The sequence below is a fragment of the Macadamia integrifolia genome, unplaced genomic scaffold, assembly GCF_013358625.1.
Source record: "Macadamia integrifolia cultivar HAES 741 unplaced genomic scaffold, SCU_Mint_v3 scaffold869, whole genome shotgun sequence".
NCBI classification, from domain to species: domain Eukaryota; kingdom Viridiplantae; phylum Streptophyta; class Magnoliopsida; order Proteales; family Proteaceae; genus Macadamia; species Macadamia integrifolia.
The window spans coordinates 242,392-253,732 of NW_024870564.1; the positions used below are offsets into that span (position 1 = coordinate 242,392).

Below are 11,341 nucleotides of genomic sequence, written 5' to 3' on the forward strand. Positions count from 1 at the left end.
AGAACCCAATTCAGAAACCATTGTCCCATGTCATTTCTCAATAAAAGTGCATTTATTTTGCTGTAAACTATTTTGCAGTATCTGTTGAAAACCAATAAAATAACTGTATAAGCATGAGACGGGAGAATTATTTTACTGATATGCAATGCAAAAAGTTGGGAAAACACCATCCATTTCATATGATGTTTTATAAACTAATGATGCTATTGTGGTCATTGGTACTCCTAGCTACCATGTAGGACTCCATCGTCATCATATGCTGGATTCTTTTTCTCACTCAGTAATGTCCAACTGAAAAAAAAAATTAATTAATTAATTAAATGATGGAAAAAATTAAAACTTTCTATAAATGATAATTATTTTCCGGTAAATTATTGTAAGGCAAAACAAGCACAGCCAAAGTATATTTATTTTTCGAAGAACAATATTGCAGGTTCACCCACCAGGAACCCCCCTCCCCCAACCACAAAATCAATGGACACTCTTGTTCTTTGAAATGTTCTGATCTTGTAAGCTCCTCTTAAGCTCAAGTCAAAGTAAACTACAGCATCATAGATGGCAAAACTAATGCAATTTGCTGCTCAAACGAAATAGCTGATATACCAAATCAAGGCCACATATTGATATTTCTGCTTAACATTTACTTAGTCTATAGATTAATCATCAGGGAATTCTAAAAGAGCTGTTTGTGATCTTTGAAACTGGGTAGCATCTCCTGGTGGGTAAGGAACAAAAGAGTAGTATCATGCCTGCAATAGTCTGGTGGAGCATTTGGGGCGAGCACAAAGTAGATGTTCCCTCTTTGCAAGTTCTTCAGCCAACCTCATTATTGCCTATCAAATCCTCATTAACTACCACAATTAATGGTTTTCTCAGCCTCAAATATGCTTCCTGACCCTGCAGCATCACTAAAACCAATTACTTGATAAGGTGCTAAAATGAGGAATATTAATTTGTTGATACTAATACAGCATCAACATCAATCCTTTGGGAAGTTTTGAGAACTAGTTCTTAGAATATTATGAGAACTAATTCTTAGTATATAATAAGGTTGGAAAGTCGATACTTAAAATTTCATAGTAGATTCTCTTGTCTAATCTAAGCAGATGAGATTTTAACAATGATATGAAGAGCACTTATCATCTTTGATCCATTTAGAAGTAAGAAATATCATATGCCCCTTCAGGTTCCTCACTTTTGCAGGTCTGGTTGCTTTTGCATTCTAGTCTGAAGAAATTAGGATACCCCATATCATTTGAACTTCTACTGCAAATATATGGCATATCAATGGTTTGATTTTAAATCACTGTTAACAAGGGAAACCAGGGAGCATGTAAATGCTGTATAACCATCAGATGCATGGAACAAAAAAATCAGAATACCTTACTTCAGTCCCATATAAACTGACAAATGAAGTCTAATAATTTGAGATTTGACTCAGACACCAAATGGCATGAAAAGTTTCTTAGGCTGCGTTTGGTAGGCATTCAGTTTCAAAAACGATGTTTCGTGTCAAAAATAGAATTTTCAGTTTCTATGTCAAAATGCCATTTAAAAAAAAAAAAAAAATGGTGTTTGGTGAACCTGTTTTAGGAATGATTACTGTAGTTGTTTACTTTTTGTATTTGGAATGAAATCGAAATGAAGGAACAAGGTTTCGTCATTCTATCATTTTGCGTTTCTAGCGTTTTTTTACCCCTTTTCGTTCCAAAATAACAGAAAAACACAAAGTTGACACCAAATGCCAATCTTTTTTTTGTTCCCATAGAACGGAAAAACATCAGAAACATTTTTCAGGATGATTACCTAACGCAGCTTTAGTATTAAACTGGTCCTTAGTTGGTGTAATAACTTGAGATTGTGAGTGGCAAAGTTGGTGTAGTCGTGTTTTTGAGAGATATTGGCCTGTATTATTGTAGGCAACTAACTTATTTTCTTGAGAACTGATGCAAGTCTAAATACTAAAAGAACTAATCGACCATTTAGGCTTCTTATTATGAATCCATTCTTTCTGTTACGTAATGAAACCTTGAAAATATACTTGCAGCTTAATGAAAACTGTCTGTTAAATGATTAAATAGTGCAGAAGTTGTTGATATTCAGGCTGCAAAGACATATACTACCTGAATACAGCATGATTTCTCCATTATATTTTGAAAAGTTAATTGTAAATGGGTACTCTTTAAAGCAGGCACTAACATAAAAGGTAGATTTGAGATGGTGGAATCATTTGATCAAATTAGTTTCACTCTTCCCAAAATTACTGGGCTAACTTTAGGTGTTCCCATTCATTACCTCTATCTCCCACACCCCCCCCCCCCTCTCCAACCCCACCCAAAGTTCAGTCATGAAGGAACTAAAATTAACAAGGGCACTATTTGTTAATTCTGAAACTTTAAAGGGTAACTGCAGGTGTTCCCCATTAGATACCTCAACTTTCTTCTGGTTTATGCTTTAATGCTTTTGGGGAAGAAAGAACTCTGCCTGTCTGGTGTTGCCTATGCCCACACACAGGTGGGCACAAAAAGGCCACGTTGGCCCTCCCTGCCCGTGCGTTGAAGATGCACCCTAGTGCCCTTCCATTACCCCTTTTATTTTTTATATATAGAAAAAAAGGGCTCAGAACATGATCAAAATGTTAAACAGCAAGTTTACTCAAGTACCCAGTCCTGATTTGTTTCTGACTAGGACTGGATTAAAATATTTACAACAATGCAACACCGGTCCTGTAGTATATCACATAGAACGGGAAATAAGTACAATCATGTCAATCTCTAGTACCTGCATGGCTGATCACAAGGGATGTTGAGCTAAGATAGCCTTTATGCTTGGAGAGAATGTGAAGTAGTCAACAGCCAAGGACCCATCTTCTCTACAAGACTATTGGTCCTATGGAAGTTGAGGGTGCCATTATAGTGCTATTGATGTTTTCACTGTTGTCATCACATTGATGATCAACAAACTCACACAGAGAGATCACAGAGCAGACAGTGATGTGTGGAAAGTTGCAGAGAGGGCACTATATGGCAGTACTAGCAAAAGCAATGTAGTGTTGGCAATGTTAACAAGTGACTTGATAGATTTCTGGTGAGTTGGTAGTATCTGGGAAGGTCTAGTATTGATTGAGCTGTGTTGGATAACTACTGGGCAGAGTAGGTTATAACATGGCAGTCAAGGTTGGCAGAGCAGTGATTCTGAAGCTTTCCTGAGTTGGCAGAAGTTCTGATAGTGACTGGGAAGTACTGGGAGTGTTGAAAATGTCAGTCTAAGAATGGGCAGATGGTTTACATTGGAGCCAATTTGGGTAGGCCAAATGGTAAGTTATAAGGTGGAGAATGTAAGGGTGTGAATTTGGTACCGCTATCAAACAATATCGAAGAAGAATCTCCTTCGGTACAGTTTTAGTATGACATTTTGTCTCGATACAATTTTGGTATCACAATTTCCTTTTTTTTGGTACAATATGATATCAGTATTTGAAACAAAACTGTTCTGTATGTACCAAATTATCAAAACCATGTCGAAATGTCGAAATCATATTGAATGTTGTATCTATCGAATTACCAAATACATATTGCATAAAAGAAAAACAAATAGCAAAAATAGAGTACCAAAAGCGCATCGACTATAGCGTACCAAATTGAATAAAAACCATATATTGTGCCAAATAAAAATTGTACCAAGCCCGTATAGTAACGATATTGAAATGTAGGATTTCTCGGTACAGTAAGGTTTCGATATTGACTCTTGGCCTGATGTACCATACCAAAATCATTTCGGATGCTAGTATTGTATCGAATTGACACCCTTATGGGCATGTACTGGAGATGTGTAGAATGTTAAGTCATCTCTCTAACGCAACTGGAATCCAGATTAGGGAGATATAATCAGTTTAATACATTTAGTACTTTTGCTAAGCGTCCGATGAAATTCCACAAAGATTTGTCTAACATGATAGGCATGGTGGATGGGATCCACATGCTAAGATGGTTAGTCCTTAGTGGAGTCGCAGTGAGTTTTGACACGTTGCAAGAAGTCCATGTGACAAAAATGAGGTGGCGCATCACACATGGCCAAGTTACGGTTGTGTATATGGACGTGGATGCAGAAATCTGCATGGTGAGAGGTGTTTTTTTTTTCTCAATGAGAGGAAGAAAATTATATTAAGCAACATGATTTGCCAGTACATCTAGACCATCAGAAGAAAATAAAGTCTCTATCCTAGCAGTATTAGCCAAATCCCATAAGTACATCATAGTTTGATTGAACATAAGGAATAGAGTTGAATTTAGAAAATATTTTCCAAAAGATAGATACTAAAAGAAAAGGCCATGAGCTATTAGAAGGTTGTGGAATAAGTTGAAGTAAATTTCTACGTGAGAACCAAACTTCACGGATAGTCCACCCCTTGGAAGCCGCCAATCTTAGACCTTGAAGGATGCAAAAAGCTTGTGTCTCTAGAAAAGTTATGGATGTAGAAGTCCCTACGTTGAGAACCTAGAATTTTCCTTGAAAAACGATACCAAAATCCCAACCTAATTTTGTTTCCAAAGCATTAGTAACACCAACACAAACTAAGATGTGATAGTTTAATTCAAATAAGGGGGAGCTAAGTATCGAGATCCTTAGCGACCAGTGGATCTGGTGGAGGTTGGCGGAGGTGACCTCAGATGCTGACACGTGTTCTGTGACGATGAACTCTCTCCTCTGCTCACCGGAAGTAACCTGGGAACCCCTTCTTCTTCTTCTCCTCCTCGTACAGATGCTTTACACAAGAGAGAGGAAAGAGGGAGAACTAGAAGAAAAATTAAGTAAAATCCCCAACTCAAGTTGCAGAAATTTACAAAGGAAATGAAAATCAAAATACCCTATTGAAATTGTGTTGTGTGTTGGAAATGGAGTTCGTCCTCTCTTTAGGATGTTGTTGGTGCTGATCAGCTTTCCGAACCGCCGCCCTGTCAGTCGCTTTTTCAGTTTTGTCATTTCTCTTTCTCCCCCACTTGCCGCTGCAGCCCACTCATTGCGGCACTGCCACTTGCATCTCCCCATCTCTAAACGAGAGGGCTAGACATGGACATCCCTAATTCAGAGTTGAAGGTAACCCATCTTCTGTTGTAAGGCAGACAGAGGGCATCGTTTTTCTTTTGTAGGCACCGCTGCTTTAAGTGCTTCCTCTCATTTGGGGAAAGCATGCAGATCAGGAAGGCCAAAAATAAGAAACAAAAATGAAAGCACCATCAAATCGTTTTATCTTACATGAATCCAAATTGAGAATTAATAGTTGACAAAAACAGACACCAGCTCTGTAGCGCTACAACTACAGGTGATAAGGAAACCCCAAATTAAGAGACAGAGATATTCATTCTTCAACAATGATAATAAATAAACCCAGATGTAGAGAGAATGAAAGATGTGGAGTGGGGCAGACAATAGGGAAGGGAGATGGGAAGATGCAAGAGGCGGTGTCGATAGCAATGTGGGTTGCAGCGGCGATCAAAGGAGAGAGTTCGTCGGCTTTGGAGGAAGAAGGATCTAGCCGTCCATGTGTCACAGGACATGTGTCAGCATCCGAGATCACCTCCGCCAACCTTCGCGAAATCCACTGGTCGCAGAGGATCTCGATCCCATTGGCAATTATTGGAAAGTTATAGATACCAGACGAATCAATGATTTATTAGAATTTTTTTTAATCAATTTACTTTATTTCTGGATCTGCTGATGAGAAAAGGCTAAGATACTTAGATTTCTTACCTTTTAGCAAACCTTCTATTCATTTTAGCTTAACTTAGTCATACGTGTTTATCGTAAATATTAATTGGAGTTGATTATTTTAGGCCTACCAAGGGCAAAAAACATAGAAGGTAAGTTGAAAGTTATCGTAGAATGAATACCTTGATTAAATTATTTAATATTTCTATCTATTAGAAAAAATTGTAAACATATCTTAACTGTTATCACCATTGTTAGTCGTTATAGATCTGCCACCTTAATTCAGATGGTGATTGGCCTACCAATAGCTTGCAAGTCTACATCAGCAAAGAAAGCAACCAACCAGCCAATGAGAAGAGCCACCAACCACTATATAAGAAATACTTAACGGAATTTTAGGGTAAGACACTTAGTACACTCAGAGTTCTACCTTTTCCCCCTTCACTCCCTCTGAATACTGACTTAAGCATTAGAGTTTTCTTCCCGGAGTCACCCTTTGGGCTAGTTTCTAACCTATGGTTTGTAGGTCCAAGTTGAGCGGGTAGCAACATCTCTCAAGCAACAATATCTCATCCGGGGTTATCTAAATTTAAATATAACCTTGTCGCTCAAATACGATTTATTTTTATATTTAAGAGATTTGAATTTGTACTTGGACTATATTATACATTTAGAAGAAGATAGAAGGAAAAGAAATCATATCTATATTAGTGTTCAATGTATATTTATAATTTATAAAATAACACATCACATAAATTTGATCTGGATTTTTCTTCGTACAAATAAAAATTTGATCTGGATACCACGTTATTTTGGATATGCCTAATTCCATAATATTTCAATGGTATATATTTAAGAGAAAAAAAAAAAAGAATTCTAAATCCCTATAGGATGACAGTTCATCCACCATTCTAAGCATCACAAATCTTTTCCAAAATACCCTCTCAATATCCAATTGCATATCAATCCTGCATTGAATAAATTCCCATTCAACATGGCACAAAAAACTTGATCCTCTATTTAATAATTCTGATCCATGAGATTCTTCATCCACACGAACAAAAAAAAAAAAAAAAAAAAAAAAAATTGCCTTTGAACCTTGGCAAGATTCAAAATCCATCTAGATTCTAACGGTTTCGCAACCCTCAACTAGTCTTGATCTTTTTTTTGGTAGAATTTCAGACACATATTGCCAGCTTTTTTAAACTCCATCCTCGTGACCTAAACTCCTTTGCACTACGGGTCCACTTGCTTGGGTCGCATTTGTCACAAGTATCATTATGCCTAGAAAAAAAAAAAAAAGGGAAAAACCTAAAGAATCCTCAGCTGATATTAACAACTAACTAGAATTAAGTAGGGGTGTAAAAAACCTAGCTTGAACAATTAAAAACTGAATCAAACTGAAATAACTTGGATTGAAGTCTTATCGGGTTGGTTTCAGTTTCGATTTCAAGTATTATGACACCGAAACCAAACCAAGTTGCATTGGAAATTAAACGAATTCAAAACCAGCTCAAAATTGAGAATAAAATCGAAACCAAATCAATAAGAAATCAAAATCAACCTGAAACTCATAAAAATTAGTTTTTATTTATTTTTATTTGTATGATAAATTAAATTCAAATCGGGTTCAGACTAAAACCAATCCGATAATAAATCGATTCAAAAAATCAAAATATACAAAAATCAAACTGAACCAAAATTGAAATTTCCTTATGGGTTAATTTCGATTTCACCATTCACACGCCTGGAATTGAAATTCAGATGACCGGATTCGATCCGGGGTATTGATCCACTAATCTTAGCTATGTGGAAGTGGAACCCAAGGTAGAGTACACGGGTGGGCTTTTAAAAGGCACCATCATATCCAAGGGCCTTTATTCTTCTTTTCATTGAAGGAGGTAGAGAGGTCACGACTCACACGGGACGCAACAAGGTTATGCTTTACTTTTCAACCAACTTTTCAGCTTACTAAGCTTTCGGTACTTTCTGATTCTTTATTAATATTTGTCAAATATTTAGACAACAATGGAAGTTATAATTGGGATTTATCGATTTCTCTGACATAGTTGATTAATGGAGGAAGAATTTTAATTTTGAAAACCAAACCAGACCAGTCCTCGGTCTGCAGAGGATCCAACTTGTGCTTCAGCCGCTCAAGGGGAAAAAAATGCTCCCTTGCTTTGCGGCCCTATCATAGCTTGGGGATCAATGAGGGACACACAAGGATGGGTTTTTTTTGAGATTCTCAGGAGTGGAAGTGTCATTTTACCATCCTGTATGTTTGGGTATAGGGGCAGCACGACCATGGAGCATTTATTTCTACACTGGGTAAAGAAAAAAGATGACTCCCTCATTCCAGTGTTAGTATGTGGGCTAATGAGGAGGCACCCGTTGGCAAAAACAAGGGTGGGTTTTTTTGGATTTAACAAGGGTGGGTGGTTTTAAAGTATTAGGATCCTCTTCAACCCCCCAACCTGCCCATCACATATCGGACGGTTGGGAAAACTTAAGAGTGTGTGCTTAGGTCATCCCAGCCATCCAATACGTGTTGAGTGAATTAAAGAGAAACCTGATCCGGCAATGGAAGGACATGTGTCGAACACTGAGCCTAGATGCAAGCGTGCAGTTGAAAAGGACTCAAAATATTGTAGGTCAACTCAAATGTGTTTGGGACGTGGAAGGAATAATAATTATAGAAGAGTGTTTGCATGAAAATTCCGAGCTTCCTCTTCTATAGATTCTTTTATATGAATGGAAGAGAAGAGTGAGAGAGGGTTAGGGACTACCTCCCACGCAATCTTCTTCCCAAGTCTTTTTCCTTACATAAAGAGACTAGTTGACCTCTCCCCTCTCACCGTTCCTTGGAGTACAAAATTATGAATTCCAGGCATCAACTCCTCTAGATTCACTCCCCCTTGAGGCCACAACCATGGAACCCACCAATTCCTCCACCGATTCTGGTGCAGCCACCCACATCGACTTCGACTACGGGCCAACTCCGGCCACTGTTCCATTGCTCCTACGGCCGTCCTATCCCCAATCCAAAACAACTGCCCATGACGAGCTACGTAAATTTCAAATAAGCCTCAAGTGGTGCGCACTTGATCACTCAACCACTACAGGCAAGTTCATCTCCTATGTCATCTTCTTTATTCTGGCCGTTATCATCCCCATTGTGAGCTCTCTCACCCTAAAAGTACCAGCATCTTCTCCTACTAATGACCTAATCTCCTTCAATAAACTAGTACAATTGCCAGAATCCGGCCTCGCCGCTATTGGTTTCTTTACCCTCTCCTCATTTTTCCGCCGATATGGCCTTAGACAACTACTATTCCTTGATGCGCTTCAAGATGATTCTCCCTTTGTTCGACGTGGTTACACAAGGGAGCTTGACAAGGCCTTCCGGCACCTCGCAATCATCTTGCTTCCTTCATTTTTCGTCGAATTTGTACATAAAATCGTATTTTTTTCGACCGTAAAAGTATCGATACCGTATGTAACAGCGTCCATGCCGTCCAATTCGATCATGTTTATAGCGGTTTTGGCTTCTTGGGTGTACCGGACTGGTGTGTTCTTGTTGGTATGTGTGCTTTTCAGACTCACCTGTGAGCTTCAGATACTGAGATTTGAAGGGCTTTACAAGCTCTTGGAGGGGAGTGGATCAGATGCTGGAGTTATATTCCAGGAGCATATGAGGATAAGAAAGCAGTTATCGGTTACAAGTCATAGATACCGATATTTTATCATTGGTTGCTTGGTTGTTATCTCTGTTAGTCAATTGGGAGCCTTGATGCTGGTTTTGGAATCAAAATCAGGGAAGAGTTTCATCAATTCAGGAGATGTTTTGGTAAGTAACCAAGAAGCAAAGCATCAACTTTCCCCTCTCCAAAGTTTAAGTTGGGAATTGGGATTGGGATTGGGATTGATTAAACCTAAACAATAGGTTTTGGATTCTCAAAACTCTCACCCTAGATGCTTTACCCTCTATAGTAGTGAGAAGTTATGGGTATTGATTTCAATAGCAATTGTTAAACATTTGCATCAATTAGCCATTAGGGTATTACTTCCACGAATTTATTATTATTTTTTTGGGTAAATAAACTTTTATCTTGCTGAATTACATATTTTTGTCCACCATGGAGTGGAAATAGCTAGGCAAAATCGATTTGCTTGAAACAGACACGGCTTAAGTAGCTAGGCAAAATCAACTTACTTGAAACAGACACGGCTTTCCTAGCTAAAGAGTCACCTGCTACATAAGAATAAATTGGAAACTAAATTACATGATTTGATACTCAAAAAAACAATGCTATCTATTAATTCTTTATTTATTTATTTATTTATTTATTTTTTATTTATTTTTGAAGATTTCAGCATTATAATTTATGTGATTTTGTTCAAATGATGTTCTAGGTGTGCTCAGTTGTTGAGCTAAGTGGTTTCTTCTTATGCCTACTGGGGGCTGCAAGAATCACCCATAGAGCTCAAGGGATTGTATGCATTGCCACAAGATGGCATATGTTGGTAACTTGTGCCTCTGCTACTGGATCAAACACTACATGGAAAGACATACTTCCGGTAGCCAATGGTGCTGACCCACCGCCACCGTCACCGTCACCGCCACCACCATCGCCGCTGGCCTCAAAATGCTCAAGTGATTCTGAGTCTGAGGTTCACATCTCATTCTCATCACAGGACACAACATCCTTCCAAACCAGGCAAACTTTAGGTGAGTAGCAATTTAACAATGCATTAACATAAGTTATGTTTATCCCACCTTTCTTTGTGGTGTAGTTCTTAATAACTCAACCATGGATGCAGTAACATATTTGCAACACAACAATGGGGGAATCACATTGTTCGGATTTGCGCTCGATCGTGGATTGCTTCATACGCTCTTTGCTTTCGAATTTTCTCTCGTGTTATGGATCTTGAGCAAGGTGGCTGTTCTTTCTTGATCAAGTATATTTACAGACCAGGTCCCCTTTAAAGAACATGGGAGAAAGGAAGTATTTCTGGGGTTTTTGGGTCCTTGTTCCGTTCATCTTGTAACATATCTTAGATCCAATTCCATTTTCTTAATTAGATTAATTGTTCAAAGATTCATATTAATTTCCACTTCCATCTGTAATTTCCTCTCGAGTTTCCGGAGCAGCTACGCTAGCATGAACCCCTTTCTCACACACACGAAATGACCACATTGCTCTCTTATGTACAATATCATCATCAAGCAGATCCTCTAAAGTGCATCCACTACACACATCCAACAGCCAGGGGTCATGTCCAGATGTTTCCAATCATCCAATGTGTATTGACGCACTGGGTGTACTTTAGAGCATCCAAGTCCGGTGTATTCCCCTATTGCCACATGTCATTTGAAACACAAATGACGCAATTAGTTAATCTAACTAATTGAAAACCAAATAACCGAAGGCTTGCAACCCTATTTATTGTGACTGATCTAATCACCTTTTGGTATGATCAGTATTAGTTCCACTTTACCTAATGGCTGATCCAATCACCTTTTTATTTGGTGAGGGGATGGGTGAGTTTTTTTTTTTTTTTTTTTCTGGGCAGATTCATTTTCTATTATTTCATGTGGTTAAATTATGATTGTTTTATGTGCTTA

At 38.2% G+C, this 11,341-nt stretch overlaps 1 protein-coding gene across 1 annotated transcript; it reads left to right on the top strand.

Annotated features, from left to right (window-relative positions):
- The first annotated feature begins 8,495 nt into the window (after window positions 1-8,495).
- On the top strand, window positions 8,496-10,824 carry LOC122070274. Its single transcript, XM_042634399.1, has 3 exons — window positions 8,496-9,559; window positions 10,126-10,441; window positions 10,534-10,824. Exons 1-3 carry the CDS (start codon window positions 8,642-8,644, stop codon window positions 10,668-10,670), a joined length of 1,371 nt encoding a protein of 456 aa, XP_042490333.1. The 5' UTR covers window positions 8,496-8,641; the 3' UTR covers window positions 10,671-10,824.
- The last annotated feature ends 517 nt before the right edge of the window (window positions 10,825-11,341 follow it).